Below are 20358 nucleotides of genomic sequence, written 5' to 3'. Positions count from 1 at the left end.
AACAAAATTTTCTCAGAAAAATCTGATACACTTTATAACATTTCGAAATATTAAACTACAGCAAATAAAATTTTATTACGTTTCTGTCATTGGATGAAAATATCATGTATCATTACATAAATATACTTAAATATAGAAGAACATAATCTTAGACGGCGCCAAGCCATGTTTATCCAACAGTGTTCGTTAAGGTTGTTTTATACATGAACATAATAATAGCTTCGCCAATAAAAATATCACGGACCTCCTGTTATGTATCAAACGGTCGATGCTTAGTGATATAGAGTGTCAATAATTACTGTTGTTGGTACCCTCGACAAAATGTCACCTGAAATCGAGAAAAGGTAAAAACAGATGGATTTACGTAAATCTTCATGTTGAGAAGGTTAAATAGCGATATCTCGATATATGCGCAATACATAGTACTCTTTTGACGAAACATAGTATGCCTTGATCACTTATCAATGCAACTTTCATATCATTGATATTCTGCGTTTCCCGTGTACTTCTCAGTTTCCAAGAGTAAAATATTAAACAAGTTGTTTAATTTAAAAAAATTAAAATAGTGAATAAAAATTCATAATATATAGCGTGAAATAATTTTATAAACAATTTTGTACACTGACACTACCATTCTTTATAAAAATCAAATGCAAGGATCAATTCTAGGCATGATAAAAATGTGTGGTTTTTGACAGCGCAATCCGAATTATTTACAATAACCAATTTGGATGTGATCTAATTTTACATATTCTCCATCTGTAAATTTGACACCCGCTTTTTATTTGTAAATTATATAACAAATACATGATCTACGCATTCTATATTTTTTTTAGAGTAGGAAGCAAAACCGTGGTTTAAAGATGTATCTGACTCCTGCAACCCTCTATGCTTTTAGATTATCATTCCAACAGGTAAAGTATTTTCGACCTATAAAGATAAATGTTATGTAATAGCATTTACTGTGCTTTTTCTGAAAAAATCAAATCTTGAAATATTACTTTTTTCGATTCATTTGAACCTTAATTTCACGAAATAAAATTAATTGATTGTTTGTTGTAGGGAACTGTTTCGTCTGTGCTCCGTAGAAATACGATCGAACGTCATACCACCAAATCAGCATGTTTGCTTGCAATTATTGGCCTATCTATGAGCTTATTTTCTGTGAGGAAGTTGCTAGCCTCGAAACACAATAGTCGTTCGTAAAATCGTTATTAAAGTCAGCAGCAACAGATCAATCCAAAAAAAAAGTAAAAAAAATGAAGAGGAAAGGCAGCGTAATTGTTTGGGACGAAAGATTCTCACCAAATATTAGAATATTACACAAACTCCCTTGATTGTATTATATAGCGGAAATCAGAAATCTCATATTATCGCGTTGTATTCCGCAAATGTTAATCTTTTTCTAACGAAGTACATTAACTACATTGAACATTCGTGCGTTTTCACGTTTTAATAAATACTTCAAACGAAAAACAAAGACTTAAAGTAGAAATAACTATAAAAATATAAAACGTATTATGTAATTTAGCTTAAGCGATATAAATCGACAATTATTTCCTATTGCGGCACTCTTTATGTATTCGGTTAACATGCCATGTACAGAAAAATGAATGCGATTCGATAATTTTGGATGGATGATTTGTAAGAGCTCGTAAGAGCTTTTAAACATATTACTTTATAGCAATCGGTTTATCGAAATTTTATTGCGATTGTTGCTGCTACTCAATCATAGACACCGATGAGTAATTATAAGTAATATAAGCGCAACGTTGTACACTTGTATAGATTGTATTCACTTCGTCGTAGTCAAATGATACAAATTTTTTGTCACATAAAGTTGTCAATTCACCTTTATTAGTAGATTTATGTTTTATATGCCCTAGTCCTATTTTACAGTCCTACAAAATTGCTTTAAAATTTATAATATTCCTAGATACGTAAATATTTTAAACAAAATGTTACCGTGTACTTATGGGTATATTTGTAGCATTGGCGATATCATTAGGTACAGTCTCTCCGTAACTATGAATTAATAAAAAGCGACAGAATCATGTTTATTAGACTTAATGTGTACATTTATTTATAATTATCATACAATCTCACACTCGATATTTATCGACTCGACGTCTCACCTATATACTCTTGCATTCGTTCTTTCAAGCTCGCGATTTTATCTCGTATTCTCGTAAAACATCTCATCCACACCAGGGGAACATCGACGATAACAACCGTCATCAAATGTATCGCACGCAAAAAAATTTCACGTCTTTTTAATATGTAAAAAAATATCTGATTTGTAGAAGTTATACGTTAGTCGATGCTTCCCTTTGTGTGCATGTGTCTATTAGCACACAAAATATATAAGTAGCTATAGAATTAAAAATTTATAAAATCGTCGGACCGCTCGATTGTTCGGCAGGTCAAGACACTAAACATATCTAGAATAAAAGTAAAGAAACACAATGGTAACAATGGTAACAATTACGAATTTGTAAGGGAAAAAGAAAAACGAGAACGTTTATAATTTAACAATTCGTGCGCATTTGAATCACGACTACTACAGTCGCAGTCGGCTCGACGTTCTTGTACTTACAAAAAGAAAAGAAAAACTTTGGCAATTGCTACACTTAATATACTTTGGCGAATTAAACGCGTTTTTCAGTGGTCTGTCTCTCTCTTCACGTCATAGGTGTATTTATTTTGATCTTATGCTAACGTAAAACGAACGAGTAGGAGTTCCAGGACGACGAAGAAAGGCGAGGGCGGGTTCTTCGATTCCCCTGTTCATGTTTCCTTAATTAATATACTAGTGGCAGTCTGACAGAGAGGCAAGTGGTTGTTAAGTATTCGACGATCAAACATTTTAATTTTTCCTTACGCGAGACAATATCAATTAACACGAGTCCAAGTAGGTGTGCATCATATATTACTGATATACAGTTATTTTCTTTCTCGTTTGTATTACTATTCGATTATTCGAGCTGCCCGACGATGTCGTGTTTGACTTTCACGAGGTCTGTATACGTCTTTTTTATGATTTCGAACAATTTACGACGACATTAAATTTTCCTCGTGAATGAAACATCAGATATGCATGTTGATTAGAAGTAGGAAATATCCTTGTATAAGATCAACGTATTCGTGTTATTACATTGTACAATTAATAATACTACCTAAGAATCAATAAAATTATATCGCTTAAAATCTCGTTTTTTTGACTATCTTTTCCATAGCTACTGCCCAAGCTCGTCCTCCCTTCGATATTCTTCTAGAATTGGTAATGTAACACAATCATTGGAACATGGTATCGATTCGATAAAAATTTGTAATCAGTAAATTCACGAATCGTCTTCGTCACTGACGTATTTCTTGATTTAACGACGTACAAAAGGCAGATCTGTAAACAGTAAAAAAAAAAAAAAAAAAGAAAAATAAAATATTAGAAAAATGATATAGGTTATTGCAGTGTGATCAGCTACATAATACGAACAAAAGACGTCGATCGATTCATGAGAATTGTTATGTATCTATAATGGATCAAAAATCACTTGCCTTTTCATTAAAGTGATTAAAAACTTAGCACATAATGTTCCTTCGTCAAAACGATTAAGACACTATTAAAAAAATAGATTTTTCGCATTTGCGATCATTCACGACAATGTTTTCTTTGCCTTAATAATTAACGGAAACATTCGATCGTTCCTTTCTACTTGATAAAATTTATACAGTTTTATACACGAATTAATGATTAAACCAATTGTCTACTATTTCAAAAGTTAATTAGAAAAACTGTAAAATGATCGATGCTGGCAAAAAATATATAAAAAAGGAACCGATTCCTTATAAGACTTGACGTTTTTGTTGAGATCAAATCTCACATTCTGTGCGTGCAATTGGCCCCTATCGTACATAAAGACTCCATAGAAGTCGTGTATAGATTATTTTTAAAAATTTATTCGTTAAAAAAGAAGAAGAAGATAACTGAATCCATGCACTTGGTGCAAAGACTATTCGTACATCGATATTAATATATATCTCATAATATAATAAAATACGTAACTTCGTTATCTCATTTTTATGTTCATATGTTCTACGTGAAAGACGTTGAAGTTTCTAAAAATTGTTTTCCTTTTGTTTCGGTTAGTCTCGAATATGAAATATTTTATAAATTCTAGAATAAAATAGAAACTTTTTAATACACTCGACTCTAAAACAATTTGTAAATGAATTTAAAATAGTGTAGAAACAATGTGCTCGATATATCTAAAAGCATCTCACATTCAAGGCCAGACCATTATTTTCTTGCACTCTCTCTTGATAAAGTTTCCTTATCCTTATAGATTTTCATTTTATTGTGCCTTTTGTATCGCTCGAAAACTGTATGCGCTTTTCCTACGTTCATTAGTTTCATATAAAATTTCAGAAGACATTTCAATTATATTGTTTCAAAGCTTATAGTATAATCAAATGATTGATTATCTTCTGCATGCAAAAACATGTTTTCTTCATAAAAAAAAAATATCGTTTACGATCCTATACAACGAACCAACATTCCTGCAACGATTTTTAAATAACAAGTGATTCGCTACGCTGAATATCAACACCAAAGTGTGCTTTTTAACCCTCTAAGTGCCACACAACGTGATTACGCTGCTCACATGCTATATCGGAAAATGCCATCGCATCTGTCATACAGAAATATTACAATACAGAAACTTCAATAATAATTTTAAATTATAAACAACTAAATTAATAATGGATATTGTAAATTGTTTGTAACAGAGATTGATAAAAGGATAAGATTGGCTCTTGCCGATTAACTTTTGCGATAATTCGTGGCACTCATACGGTTAACGTTTGCTATGTGGCGCATAAAGTTTTAGATGCTCGATAGTAAATATACGTACATAATTTTCTGAAGTATTGATCAATTTTTTCCATGCGATATCAAGTAAATAGATATATCTGTCTACCATAGACTTCGTGCGCTTAGTACTCCTATCAACGTTAAGAAATATAGCGCTTATCCTTAATAAGAATATCAATTACTCGAGATAAGACACCTTAATACGTAACAACATTTTCAATTTCGACCCAGAAATGTCTGTTAAAACATTGTCCGCATTATGTGCTGAATGATTCGTCTGAACTGACTAACCATTCACAAAACCTCCAAATACGCAGAAACATAACTATCCGTCCTGATGCGATCCATTATGAGAATATTTGAACATTCTGGTCCATCCAAGGATGTAATAACGTTAATGAAACGTGTAAATAGTTACGTACATGTTGAACACTGTAATCCTTCCGTATCGTTATCGTGTAAGAGAAATAGACTTTACAGATGTGTTTCTTTTTTTTAACGCTTTATTCGTAGGAAAAACACTGACAAAGACTCCAAATAGACCAGTGCTGTTAGAAACTTTTCAACGGGTATACACGTTTACCCACTCTATATAGAAATTCTTCTCAGCAGACTATAAACAGTGTGAACGTACATAATATGTATTATTTTGTAAGGGCTGACGTATACTGTACGACTGAAGTGCATTGACTTAACAAGCGATAAAAATATGTAAAGACTGAGCTTTTTTTAATGTGATGCACGTATACATATGCACCTACATATATGGATACAAACGTACGCCCATATGTATACGTGCATACACACATGCACACACAGAGTCGCGCTTGTTTTCGCCCATGTTAATTCAGTTAAAATCGGATTCGTAACCCTGGATCGTAAAGCACTATATCCACATATTAATGCGGTAAGTGAGTCAATAGTATCTACTTATTTTGTTATTTGTTATTCTCAACCGTAATGTCCCAGTTTATTGAAAAATTGGTTTTCTGTACTGGTGATAGCTGTATAAATGATATTTTCAACCGGTCTCATCTTCACTCATTTGCCCGCACATCGTCCTTTCCTTTTCTTCGTAGGAAACATCGACGAAGCAACGCGATTCGAGCACTTGAGCGTTTCTATAACTAACCGATCGCCAGTTTTATTTTCATTCGTCCGAACGAATGCTTTTCTGGCACTTCGAACACGATCTCGTATTCCATGCACTTTTCAAGCTAGGATACACGTATACGCTTCGTAAAAACGGTGATCGTATCTATTTTTCTTGCACTGTTTATCACTGTGGTCGGTAATGGTTGGAAAGAATTCGGATAAAACAATAAATCCGCGGTAAGAAAAACCAATGTACACGACGACGACAACAATGACAGCATGCGAATTGTCCCTGTTTTCCCCGCATCCATCAAGGAGAAAAGCATACAACCTTATGACATTGAGGAACAGGGTAAACGCGGCGATCCCATCTGCGTGAGTACCCTATCGAGCCACTGTAATGGACCGTTTAAATGCAACTCTATCCAACAAGGAGTCGACGTCACGGTTTGCCGACGATACGCTGCTCCCCAACCCTTTACAAAACTCATTCTGATCGTGCACATACGAGTCAACTGGTACACTGCTTCGAATCCTTGGGAAACTGATTGCGATAACAATGCGGCAAATTCTTGGTTATTGAAGATCTTCAAATTGCAACCTGCGAGAAAGATCAAACGAGAAAAGATCTATAAAATAAGTTTCGGTTTTAAAGTCAAAAGAATATAAGAAGTACAGCGAACCTGTGACTTGTTACGTCGAATTATGCACTTACCGGGTGGTATTTTACAAACAGTGGCAGGATGCCAACCATAACGTTGATTACAATTAGGACTTTGAACAAAAATGCTCGAATCCGATAAACATTCGGCAAACACCTCACCACCAATGTAGTATAATCTAGCTCCTTTCCCGATATGTCGTCTCGTCTGTTCAACCACGGTATTACGATTAACGTTCGACAGTAAACCCAAACAGAAACGTTCGGAATTACTGGGATCGGTGAATCCGTCCACCGTTATGCTCGGTTGCGACGCATGAAAGGTCTCGCCTACTCTCGTATTCAGCTCGTAGTAACTTATCGAACACCTTGTAGGAACAAAAAAGAAAGAAATCAGATATAAAGAAGAATTTGAGTCGACCCTTGACAAGGATAATGCGTCAAACTGGATCCACTTTGCATGGAAGTTCGAGCACGATGTTGTATAGCTCGTGAACGACCACTCACCAAAATGCTGGTTCGCAATACATAACTGGTTGTGCGTCGACAGGACTGGGAGACAAACGCGATAAGGACATGTTGTCGTTGTGATCCATGTTATCACCATCTTCGCTTATATATCCCGGAGGTGGAGTATCGGCAGGAGGATCCATGGACCCAGGCGCCGGATGTGGTGAACCCTGAACACTTCCTAGGCTCCCAACGCTAGCCGGACTTGTCGCCTGCATACTCTAACAAAGAAAAAGATCGTTTTCTATCCAAAAACGTTTGTACGTGTTATTTTTCGAAATAAATTTGTCCGATATCAACCTGCATTCCTTGATACGGATTGTTCGGTGGTTGTTGCTGTTGCTGTTGCTGCTGTTGTTGCGGTGACTGCGGTATGCTTTGTTGATTATGATGCTGATGATTTAATGTCGCGTGGAAGCTCGTGTTTTCTGGCACGCTGACACTGAGCTCCTCGATGGAAGTATTGTATAGGACGGACTCGTCCCCGGCCAAGGTATGCCGTGGTACGAGAATGGCTGGCAAAACTAAAATTTCGTACGTTGATAAACGTTTACATGGATGCAAAAAAAAAAACAACTTTCCGATGTTTTAAAATTCCAAGCAACTAATAGACGTCGATATTACGCCGAACATATCGAACGAATCGCGGGGGAAACTCGTGCAAACATAAAGAAAAATTGGAACCGTTATTGAAACGTGCCGTCTACATACCTGGTGTTTGTATTCGTTGATAGTGGTACGGGTTGATGCAGACTTCGTCCCGTTTTTGCGTGAACGCGTACTCGCAATGCTCGATTGCCCTTAGTTCGTGGTGCGACTGCAAATCTGGCCAGCGCCAAAGTCGGCAGTAGATCACGTGCGGCAATCCTTTGCCGCGTACTCCTTGGACACCGTTGTCACCGACACCGCCTGGGCTAGGCCTTACGTCCAGAAACAGAAATAAAATCAAATCTTTCCTAAGTATCTTTTTTAAACTTTCGAAAGGGCTTAAAACCCTGCCACGTACGTACGTACGTACGCGAATCTTGTCACGCGACCGACCAGTCGGAAAAAGAACTTTGCGCAAAGTCGAACGAATCGTACGTACATCGATCGCGTCACTTGATTTACGGAAGTAGAATCGCGACTAGAAACGCGACACTTTCTCAAACGCGTTTATCGTCGTCGATGGTACGGCGTACCTCTAAGAGGGTAACATCACCGAAACATCGAGGCTTAAGCTAGCCGCGAGAGCTCGACACCCGACCGAGTCGTAAAACTCTTGCTTTAATGTATATACGCTTCCAGCAAACTTCCTCCTGCTTCCTTTGCTCTCTCTTTTTCGCTCTAGACTCCTGTGTTCGCGTCTGCCGCGCCGGAAGCGGTGGCGCCTGCCGACAAAAAGAAACTGCCGCCGTACATTCGCTGCAACGTTTCTCTCTTGACAAGGGTAGCTTGCCGAACGAATCGTCTCGCTCGATCGTCGATCACCACTCATCGTTCCTTCTTTCGATCTCTCCCTCTGTATCTTTCTCGTAATCGGCTTAGCCGACTCGAATTGGCTCGAGGGAGATGCAAGAGACCGGAAACGGAGAAACTCATAGCCAACAACGAATGGAGGAAATGCGAGGCAAACGATCGTGGCGGAAGTAACCGTGTAATTTTCGCCTATCTAGCGTTTACGATTCTGTCTCTCGGACGCAGATTTTTTAGAAGCTCGTAATTAACCCCTTACCCGATGATGAAATATTTATTATTTCGCTTGCACAAGGACAGGGTGGTATTCGTGAGAAAATTTTCTCTCCAGTCGAATAACACCGATTCTTCGATATAAAAATCAACAACGCGAGGATTACGCGTAACGTTTCAACATTTTTCATCTGGCACCGTGTTGCAACAAAATTACAAATATTCGTTTAAACGGTCGCTGAAAAATTCGTAAGACACGCAGTTGATCAGAAATTAAAACGAATCCACCGTACGTATATCGTTTACACGTAACGATTTTTGAATCTGCTTTTTCTCTCGTTTCATCTTCACGGTCCTCCTCCTTCCTCCTCTTCTCTGCCCCTCGATCTCGCTCGCTTTCTCTGCCTATCTATCCGTTCGTCATGTATAGTCTACGTGCGTGTGACCCTCAATTGAAATCGCTCGACACTACTCTTCGTTACATAATAATTCAGAAACGCTCGCACGGAATTTATATGGTAGTTTCCTGCGCGATCTCGATCTCAATTTCAGGCCTGAATTCGCGCGTCAAGTATTATCGCCGCGATCCAGCCGAGCTTATCGAGCTGCCATAGGAGAAAGTATAGTTTCCGAAGATGCGGGACGCGACTTCGCGACGAAACGTTCGAACAGAACGGAGTTTCGCATTTCATCGACGATGATCTCATCATCATCTCGATGACAAATAAACGGGACGCCTGAACGGAACGTAATAAACGTCCAAACGATTTTTAAAATGAAACGACCACGGAATAGCCATCTTATGCGGCGTATCTTTGTATATACGATGTTTCGACGTGATTTGCGTTCTTCGGAAAATACAAATCATTCCGAACCGTACAAACTTCCTCGAAGCAGCTTGCATGGGGGAAAGAGAAGAAGAGCGGAATCACCGCGGATGCCTTTACGGAGGTATTCGAGGAAACGTCTCCTATGATACCGCGAGTATACGCGATCGTCCCCTACCCCCCGACCTCCCAGTCTACTGTATCCAGTTGTTACGTAACGTCAATAGATACACGGACAACAATATCGCCGATTCTCCAGCAATATCGAGTAACTCGAATGTCTCGACGATCCATTCGTAATGACGCGCGCGCGGCTTTTATCGACCGCTTTGAAAGGTGGCCGCACAAGCCATCGCGTATCTCATCTACATCGAAAGTTCTGGTCGATACGTCGATGAACCAATTGCCCGATCGGCCGATAGCTACGCCGATTAATAACCGTTCTGAGATCGGTTCTCGATAATTCTCGGATCGTTAACAGAGATAAAGAGGGAAATCGTTAGGACGTAGGGCGCGGGGAGAGACCGCCAGGCGTAGCAGCGATCTCGTGGCGATGTGATTCGGCAACTTGACGTTTTCGATAACAAGATCGCACGTCCGTGGATTATTGCATCGTTGGAAAAGTAAGGCCCAACGCGGACGAACGACGCGGCGTCGTTGTAATTTCGCGGCAGCGACGCCGCGCGATTCCGCGGAATTACATTTTCAACGACGCAATGCACAGAGACGTGCGATTACTCCGTTGAGAAACCGAAGGTGCCGAAACGCGTTGTTGGCGCTGTAAAATCTCAACGAGGTTACATCACTGCGGGCCGGACCTTATATTTTCAATATCGAGTTACGGGAAATATAAATCTGTCGAACGATTCATCATCGCCGCGATACTGAAATCGCAACGATAACGCGCCGCTCGCCTGCCCGTATAGCGGCGATACGATCGTGATGGCGATCGTGGCGGGCCAAAACAAACGAACGCGCGTAACTTAAACAGGGGATAAATCGAAAAAGTGCAAAATCGCGGCTAGACGAAATAGCAAAGTTCTCTATTGGAGAATAAGGAGAACGTAGCGATCCGTGGTCTCGTTCCTTCTGCAATTTCAGTCATCTTGCTGACGCACCATTGCCTACTCGAGGACAGAGAGTCGCATTCGCCGTGAAATTCTTTCCACGTATGCATCAAACGAGAGGCGCGACTTAATCGGGTTTAATCGTCGATTGCACGGACAACCAGACGGAGTGCGCTCCCACGTTTTTTAAAAGGAAGAAAGGAAAGAAAACAGACAGTACGTGAGCTGTGCACTTATTCGCGCTGGCTGCGATATACAGTGGCTGACGAAAGTATTCGAACGGCCGCTTTAAACCTTTGAACAACCGAAATATGCATGTCGATCTTAAGATCTGATAATAGTATCGTATCTGCTGTAAGATACAAGTATGAAAATCGTATACCTAGAACCTGGAGCGAATCGGATAACATTTGTAGAAGTTACGAAACGTTCGTTGCGATGTTATACAGAAACAGGGTAACGGAAGTAATCGAACGGTATTAATTATACCTACCTTATTTTACGTTAATGTTTAGTTGCGTCTCCTTTGGCTTCGATTACCGCTTCTATGATATGCGCTTTATTTATGAATTCCTTTCCGAATCTTAAACGTCTGGCTCGATACGTTTTATCGATGGATGATTTTTTTTCTTGGAATACTAGCATGGAAATCATTGTTTCGTAAAATCCTGTGACATAATTCCGCATGAACGTTCTTCCCGAAGTAGTATCGTGGTACGAGATATTTCGATCCTTTTTTAGTTCGCGTATAATCATTTTTCCTTCTCTACCGGTTAACTTTTCTGGTCTGTCTGTGCGATGTCTGTTTGCGATTGTTTCCTCGGTTTCTTCGGATTTTTCGGAAATACCACGTATCGTAAACACGTATCTATCTAATAATTTGTTGATCTGTGCCTATATTTCCATCTTTGCGTACTCGCTTTATCTATCTCGCTTTTAATATCGATTGCCTCTCGAATATCCGTGTTTCTGATCTTTTGTAACTCCTTGTCAGCATGCAAGCCAATATTATTCTCAGCGAAACACGAAGCTCGGTACACGATATTTCTACAGTTGAGTCGACCAACATTTCCACTGTGTGTACAGAAATGTATGCAAACTTTAACTCGCTTAACATTTACACGTTCGATCACTTTCCGGGCCTTGTTTTCGCACATCGTTGCAACAAACGCTTCATAATATCTACAAATGCCGTTTTACGCTAATTGATATTTGTATCTTACAGCAGTTATAATAAATAGTTTTCGGGTCTTAAGCGTAACGTGCACGCTCTAATCGTTACGAGCTTTAACAAGCAACGTTCGAATACTTTCGTGAGTCACTGTATAGCCCGGCTCATCTCTGCTCGATTTACGCACGCGTACACGCACGCACGCACGCATTCACGCGAGCATAAAAACACATAAAACAGATAGGAGAGATGCTGCGTGATCCACTATTTTTCGACCTTATGCCTCTTTAGGTATATCCGAACAAAAACAAATTCACGACGCATGGACAGTCGCCACATTTCCGAGAACGCGAAAGTACTTTGAGCGGCTAAAAGTTTCGCTGGCCTCGATAGGGATAAAGCAAACTCGTCGATAAAGCGGCAAATTTACGTTCGATTATCAGACGAAAAGCAACTAATCGTCTATCGAATAACTTCGCGTACGTAGATAGAATCAACGAGATAGAATCAACGAGATGTAAGGGGACGCGGTCTCGTCTGAAATTTCTGATTACTCGTATCGATAACGCGGCGACGAATTTCGCTTATGAAATAACGAAATGAGAAAAGAGCTAAGAGAAATCGCAGGGGAGAAGCTATTTTGATAATGCCGGCCAACGAAAGCAACGAGATAGATTATATCATCTGGAACGAAGCTACTCTGATTCCGTTCTTGGATGCATACGCGCAACAACGAGTTACAAGGATAACCAGAATGCTTCTCGGAACGAAACGCATTTGCACGCTGGTTCACGGAATAATTTCCATTTTTCTATATACCTATTGCCGATGTATTTCGCTCGAGATCGAAACGATGATAAAGATCGTACGAAAGCTACAAGGTTATTGAAAAATTATCACGTCGCAGGTTCGTAGGTTTTGCGAACGCGTTCGGTAGGTAAACGAGAATCAACGCGAATCGACGAACGATGTTACACCAACTTACGTAATTGCTGCTACAAGTCGTGCTTTTCTTTCGACGAAATAAAAATCAACTACTACGAAATCTGTGTCATTCATTTTTTACGTAAATACCTCTTGCTGTATCGATTTCGTTACGTAAACAATGATTAATCTAGGTACTGGCAAGGAGTATTGTCGATAATGCGTGCGATTCCATAATGTAAATAGGACGTTCCGATCAGATTCTACCTACCTAGAAGAATGGTACGTACGAGATTCGCCTGTTCGTTCACGCTGTGATATAATCGAAAAAGTTACGGTTTGGCAAGAAACGGACAAAGGTCTTGTTTTCTCAGACAGATAAAGAAGAAACAATGATAGCAAAACTTTCATCCGACGATGATACGCGATATTTGATTTTCCTCCTATCTTTCAACCTATACGGTAGAACTCCATTTATTTGCAGACAATTTAACCTTTTTATTCTAGTAGATGGTAATAGAAAAACCGATCAACTATCGTTATACGAACTTGAGTTGTTTGAATTATTTGTTTTCCGACGATTACAGATAAATGAAATTTTACCGTGTGTGTGTGTGTGTTTGTGTGTGACTACCTACGGTTAAATAAATACCTCGTGGTCGATCGATCCAACAACGCGAAAATTCATGTCTAGAAAAAAAGGTATGATGGTTAAAAAAGTTGTGATAACGCAACAGTGTGGCTGGTAAAGCTAGCAATCTAGCGTACCTTTACAGTCAATAGAAAAACAGAAGAATATGTACTTCGTAACATCGGAACAACTCGGCTCGGCGTATGCGCGCGACGAGCAAAAATATAATTCCTTGGAATAGGAATTACCTGCTGTAAGCGTGCGCGCGAGCAAATCGCGGGACAAAGTCAAACATTAGCTAATGACCGAGTATTCTCCAGGTAGATGGTTATTTAATCGAGGCGCGACGTTGTGCGGAGCGTCAGATAACTGAGCGAAATCGAATTTCCGGGCGCGTATCATGCGATCGCACGGTGTGCGATCTCGATCGATCGAAAAACTGCAACAGACGGAGATTCCCTGACGCGATGAGACGCGTGGTCGGGAAACGGGAAACGTAATGCAAACCGAAGCGAACGAAACCGCGAAGCAAACGCGGTTCGTTCGAGTTACAAAAGGATCTGCCTTTCTCGATGACAGACTTTCCCTCTCTTCTCCGAATATCCTTGAACGCGCGACAACGTGGCTAGGATTACTATTAATAAAGTCGTTACGAGCTGCGCGCCGAGCTACAATCGATTTCGATATACGATTTATTCACGCACACTAACTAGAACCAGCGTATCCTGGCTAGGTTATCGATATTTATCCTATCGTATACTATCCGATAGATATTAACAGACAGCGCATGGAATATACTTGGAGCAAAAATTATGTCACAAGAGTATCACGACGAGCCATCGTATTGTAGAACGTTCGTATTATTAAACGGTTCTAATTATCATCGACCATCATTAGCAGCAACTGTCTAATCCTGTCGCGGTATCCAGTATTCGCTAAAACACACAGTACGTGTTATTAATATAGTTGAAGCACATCCGCTTGCGGAAAACGCAAATGACGGTACGTACAATGTAAATATTACACCTATTGAGAATATGCGAGCTTCTGGTACCACTGGTTACTAAACGAAAAATAAGACAATCGTAATGACAAAGAAAATTCTAGCGTAAAAGGATGGATACCGAACAGCAACGTGACTCACACGTGAGTTTCATTCATAACGCACATTTCAATCGGAACGGATGCTGCGTGCGTTCATCGCCGCTTATTTTGATTGGAAACGGAAAACGAGAAACACTACCAAAATAAATCTCATTTGCATCGTTTTCCGTATCGGACATTGTTACGCATGGTTCCGTCTACTTATTTGTTTGCGATCGCATCTTCGTTAAAATTATTACATAACTACTAAGATAACGATGTACAATCGACACGTACAACTATCGTATGGGCTATCGTATCGTATCGTACCTACAAAAAATAAACAAATATGTAACCGTGCATAATAACATTAGTATCGTGTTGAATTTATCGTGTATGTATGTGATAATTAATATACAACGTGTCAGGAAATGTACATGTAACGATTATTTGCGATCCGTATAGAAACTAGACTGAAAACAGCCTTTCAGGTTTTTACTTGGAAAAAAAGAAAATATGTTATAGAATGCTAAGCGAACTCTCTAACATATGAAAATAGAACGTACTCGTAGGCAAGCACTCGCGCGATTTTAGATCGGCTAACTCTAAAAGTGATAACGGAGAAACCGAATCTGTCTGAAAGAATGACATGTATTAGAATTTCGGAGGTAATATTAGCAACCGATGATATAATTCCAAATGGAAAACTTCTCAAGTTTTGTTTATCCCAAACTGTATCAATAACGAATATATACAAAATTATATAAACTCGATTAAAAATTTTAAGAAATTTAAGGCACAGCTCTGTTCAATATTTAAATACTGTAATGACCAACAAACGTACGGCTATGCGTGTCTCAACCACAATCACGATCGAAATTATGATACTACGGTGGAAACATTTGGCACGATACAATTATGAGGTGAAGATTATTAAAATACCGAACTTGATAAATCTATTAAAAAAGAGTGGAACATCATCTTTTGTTTGTATTGGTCAATAGTAAAAAGAGCTGTCAGTGGACATACAATGTGACATACGTACGAATACATGATACGTAAATATGAACGGCGAAGTGCACACGCGAATGCTTTCTATTTCTCCGAGTTTCAATGCAGATGATACAAATAAATTCAATACCCGAATACCTTACGCTGACATCGTGCGTACCATGAAATAGATATAAAAATGAATGAACAATAGTGAAAAAAAGTATAATTCCATCGGTTGCAATATTTATATACACGCAAAAGCATATAAAGTAAATAAGCGTACCTCGGTATAGTAATGCACTTAGTGTTGCAACTTTGCGTAGTAATGGCCTTCTCGAGTTCGTCGAGGCCGGTGGATTTTTTTAACTTTTTAACCAGACTTTTAACAGCTTTTTCACTCCATTTGTCTTCTCCTTCTGCTTTTTTCCAACCCAACAATCGTTTAACGATAGGCGGGTTAAAGCTGGATAGCATCGAAGTCATGATTTGAGTTACGAGAATTGCGCGCGACCTGCATCGGGCTGTCTCGACGTACTACGACACCAACGAATTTTCACTCGCGGTCTTAGCTACATAACCCAGACACGGTTGCTAGACGATTAACGTTTACCGTGAACTATTCAATCTTGATGAATGCGAATTTCTCATACGGGCGGCGAAAACTTTGCCACAGCCGCCATTTTGTTCTTTAAGCATATTCGATGAAGCTCGGCAAACTTCGGTCAGTTTCGACCAAACCATCGAATATACGCACAATAGAAAGCAATGTCGCAATAAAATTACATTAAACTTTACTCAAATTATATTCTCATCTATTTAAAGTTGAACAAATTTCAATCCGCAAATCAATCCTATTTACTAATAATGTCTTTTGCAACAATGTATAATATAATAAAAGTATTATATATGTTTAACAATTTCGTCATAAAATTATTTTAATGCACATGTATACATACATACTTAGAGCTTGTCTATGGTCGTATTGTAATAAAGGTTATATTCGATTTAAGCAGCATAGTGATTAGTTCGGTCTAAACATCTAACCTTAACCTAACAAGAAAGTTAAAACCAAAGTGGCCATTCACGCGTACCTCAAAGGAATTTTCTATATTTCTTAAATTATTCCACTGTAAATGTATTTCTTGAATATGTGTGTCAGTTCTGATTTATTGCTAAAAACAAGAAACTATTTTTTGATTTAGCAGGACCTTTATGAAAAATACGTATATCGTTGTTTCGGAGAAAGAAGTGTTTAGTAATAATTATTGACAAAGTGTACATTTTTATTTGTATATAAGCGCAATGAATCGCGAAGGTAAATAAAATGGCATAAATTTTTCTAAACACGATTAACTGAAAAAGTTATTATTAAAAAATAAAAGATAAATTTAAATTATAATTAATATTACTAAAATTAAACTTTTTTAATATGCATATGATAAGGAATATTGCTTGTGTTTTTGAACCTTTGTAATGTAGTGGTTACTTATTTCAGAAGGAAGGAGCGAGTCCGAAGATGAAGGAGGGAAATCTAGAAGTCCATCGGTGGATTCCCAAAGGTCTATTAGAAGTAGATCTAAATCAAATTCTGCCAGCCGTTCTCCAAGGTTTTACATTCATATCTATCTAAATAATTCTAAAATATTACTTGTAGTACATAACAACATTTAAGATTTTCTTTTAGATCTAATCAATCATCGCCTGGCCAACCAAGATCACCGGCTTCTGTGATTTCTAATGCTAACTCTAGGAAATCATATTCTAGATCGCCTTCACGATCACCTTCGCGTTCACCTTCCAGGAACCGATCAATTTCACCGTCTTCTGTTAAAAATCAAAGATCATCTAGATCTAGTTCAAAGTCTGTTGGAAGGAAAAGTAATTCTAGATCACCTTCTAAATCTCCATCACCAGAAATAGATGGAAAAGTTACTCAAAGCGAATCACAATCACCACGTTCGATACATTCAGCAAAATCCCGGTCAAGATCAAGGAGTTCTTCTTTGGAAGAATCTAGAAGAAGTCTTGATTTAGCATCACGAGAAAATTCAAGATCTAGATCCAGATCGACATCGACTAAACGAAGTAACCCACCGTCTAAGTGTTCTTCCCCAAAAATGAATTCTCGTTCCTATTCCAGATCTCCTACACCGTATAAAGCGAATTCTCGATCACCATCCCGTTCCCCTTCTAGATCTCCGAAAGCAGTTGTTAGATCCCGATCCCGATCAAATTCGCTAAAATCTCGGTCCCTTTCCAATAGTCCGAGTCGAAAATCACGTAGTAGATCTAAATCTCGTGAGAAAAAAGCATCGCATTCCCCATCTTTGGAAGGAAAACACTCACCATCGCCTATTAGAAATTCTCGATCACGTTTTAGATCAAAATCTCAATCGATAGAAAGATCAAGAAAAGATTCTCCTAATTCGCACAATAGTACACGTGCAAAATCTCTTACGAAGTCTCCAGATGGCAAACGTAAATCTCGATCTCGATCACGATCTAAGTCAGACTCTGGATCAAGGAAACAGTCACCTACAGTATCTCCAAAAAGATCATTATCTAGATCATCCTCAGCGGAACCTAAGGTGTCACGTTCAAAGTCAAGGACACCATCAGGTTCGAGACACGCATCCAAGTCTAGATCACGTTCGCGATCTGGGTCAAGAAAATCAATGTCAAGATCAAAATCAAGATCGAAGTCCAGATCAATATCTGGGTCGCGCAAAGGATCACAGTCTCCAGCTTCAAGGAAAAGTTCTCGGTCAAGGTCTAGTTCTAGGTCATCTCGCTCCAGCTCGAAAGCATCTATTTCTAGGTCGCGTTCTGGATCGCGTTCAAAATCGAGATCTCGATCAAAGTCAAAATCTCCCTCAAGATCCGCTTCAGGTTCACCATCAAGATCACGTTCGAGATCACGTTCAAGATCACGTTCGAGATCGCGTTCACCATCACGCTCGCGATCAAGATCAGTGTCAGCTGCCAGATCTAGACATTCATCTCGGTCTAAATCAAGATCAAGATCTCGTTCAGCATCAAAGTCTAGGAGATCAAGAAGTCGAAGTGAAGATTCAGGAGGTGCTGTTAGAAAGAGAAATAGAGTTTTATCCGATTCTGAGGACGAAGAGGATGGTGTTAAAGCAACAAAAAAATCAAAACATGAAATAGTAGATTCGGAAAATGAAGGAGACGATGAACTAACGAAGATGAAAAAAGAAGATCATGAACAAGAGGAGGAAGGTGATGAAGAAGCAGGGAACAAACAATTTGTAGATAGTACAGCAAATGAACAACAAGAAAATGAAGATTCTGACGATGGAATGATTGCGGATGGAGGATTGTAAGTAAATTAGATTTTATGTGCTTTAAAAGTTATATGTGTAATAAAAATTTAATGTATATAATATTTAACGTATGCTTATCAGGAGTAGCAGATATTTGTAAGTAACAATATGTAATAATAGATTAAGAATTACAATGAAGCAACAGTTCATAGAAAAAGCTTCATTAAAGAATTTTGTAATTCATTATAATTAAAATTAACGATAAATGTACTAATTTTCAGAGATGATTCATTATCGGATTTTGATCGTATGATGGCTCGTAAGAAAGAAGAACAATCACGAAGACGCAAAAGAAAGGATATTGATATAATTAACGATAATGACGATATCATAGCTCAATTGTTATCTGATATGAAATCTGCATCAGAGGATGATAGAAAATTAAATCAACAAAACAAACCAGCTACTAATAAAATTGCAATGTTACCTAAAGTATTATCACAACTTAAAAAACACGATCTTCAATTGGCTTTTTTGGAGCATAATGTATTATCAGTTTTAACGGATTGGTTGGCTCCGATGCCTGATCGGTCCTTACCATCTTTAAAAATTCGGGATAGTCTTTTAAAGCTTTTATGGGAAGTAAGTTTATGCTTTAATCATTTATATATTTATATATAAGTATAAAATATATACAAATATAATAAAATAATCTAATATTTTAGTTTCCACGAATTGATCAAGCTTCTTTAAAGCAATCTGGTATTGGTAAAGCTGTAATGTATCTGTATAAACATCCTAAAGAAACAAAAGAAAATAAGGAGCGAGCAGGGAAATTAATTAATGAATGGGCAAGACCTATATTTAATTTATCTGCAGATTTTAAAGCCCTATCAAAAGAAGAAAGAATGCAAAGAGATTTAGAACAGACACCACAAAAGCGAAGAAAAAGTGATGATAGTGGTTCTTCTCAGAAATCACAAGATATTAATAAAGCTTTAAAAGGAGATGCTAAGTATGAATTTTTCAAACTCCTATTATCAGAACAATTAACTTTGTTTGGATAATGTAATTAATTCTTTTGTTTAGACCATTGAGGCCAGGAGATCCGGGCTGGGTTGGAAGAGCTAGAGTTCCTAGACCTTCCAATAAAGACTATGTTATAAGACCAGATTGGAAATCTGATATTGATATTAGTAGGGTAAATATTACTATCTTATATTTTGTTCTTAGTAAGTTAATAGTTCAAAATATATTAATGATATAATATTACAGAGCACGAAGAAACAAATGAATAGATTTGAAAGGCACATGAAAAACTACATGGATAGTAAAAGGATAAAAGCAACTAGAAGAGCTGTGGATATATCTATTGAAGGCCGTAAAATGTCTTTGTAACGTTAATAACTTTTAGTTATTATGAAAAACTGTTATACAAGACTTCTATAATTATAAGCATCAATTCAGATATGAAATTGTATTAACATAAGGTTATAATTAGATTTGTGCTTAATAAAAATATTCGATACAAATTTCTGTATACATCCACTTTCATTTTCATTAAAACGCACTAT

The 20358-nt window shown here is 38.0% G+C and overlaps 2 protein-coding genes across 3 annotated transcripts; one reads left to right on the top strand and one right to left on the bottom strand.

Annotated features, from left to right (window-relative positions):
* Nucleotides 1-2032: 2032 nt before the first annotated feature.
* On the bottom strand, nucleotides 2033-16208 carry LOC126919175 (mothers against decapentaplegic homolog 3). Its single transcript, XM_050727955.1, has 6 exons — nucleotides 15784-16208; nucleotides 7848-8056; nucleotides 7437-7660; nucleotides 7134-7357; nucleotides 6681-6994; nucleotides 2033-6566 (listed from the first exon to the last, which is right to left on the bottom strand). The coding sequence occupies exons 1-6, from the start codon at nucleotides 15981-15983 to the stop codon at nucleotides 6298-6300; spliced, it is 1440 nt and encodes a 479-aa protein (XP_050583912.1). The 5' UTR covers nucleotides 15984-16208; the 3' UTR covers nucleotides 2033-6297.
* Nucleotides 16209-16492: 284 nt separating this feature from the next.
* On the top strand, nucleotides 16493-20316 carry LOC126919161 (IWS1-like protein). Of its 2 annotated transcripts, XM_050727911.1 has the most exons (8): nucleotides 16493-16815; nucleotides 16996-17107; nucleotides 17185-18840; nucleotides 18926-18940; nucleotides 19066-19426; nucleotides 19510-19799; nucleotides 19874-19985; nucleotides 20060-20316. In XM_050727911.1, exons 1-8 carry the CDS (start codon nucleotides 16803-16805, stop codon nucleotides 20180-20182), a joined length of 2682 nt encoding a protein of 893 aa, XP_050583868.1. In that variant the 5' UTR covers nucleotides 16493-16802; the 3' UTR covers nucleotides 20183-20316. The 2 variants fall into 2 exon arrangements, with proteins under 2 accessions (XP_050583868.1, XP_050583869.1); XM_050727912.1 differs by lacking the exon at nucleotides 18926-18940 and having other exon boundaries at nucleotides 16494-16815.
* The last annotated feature ends 42 nt before the right edge of the window (nucleotides 20317-20358 follow it).

The sequence above is a fragment of the Bombus affinis genome, chromosome 8 (assembly GCF_024516045.1).
Source record: "Bombus affinis isolate iyBomAffi1 chromosome 8, iyBomAffi1.2, whole genome shotgun sequence".
Taxonomy (NCBI): Eukaryota; Metazoa; Arthropoda; class Insecta; order Hymenoptera; family Apidae; genus Bombus; species Bombus affinis.
Note: the sequence above shows the minus strand (reverse complement) of the source record. Positions and strands in the feature narration are given on the sequence as shown.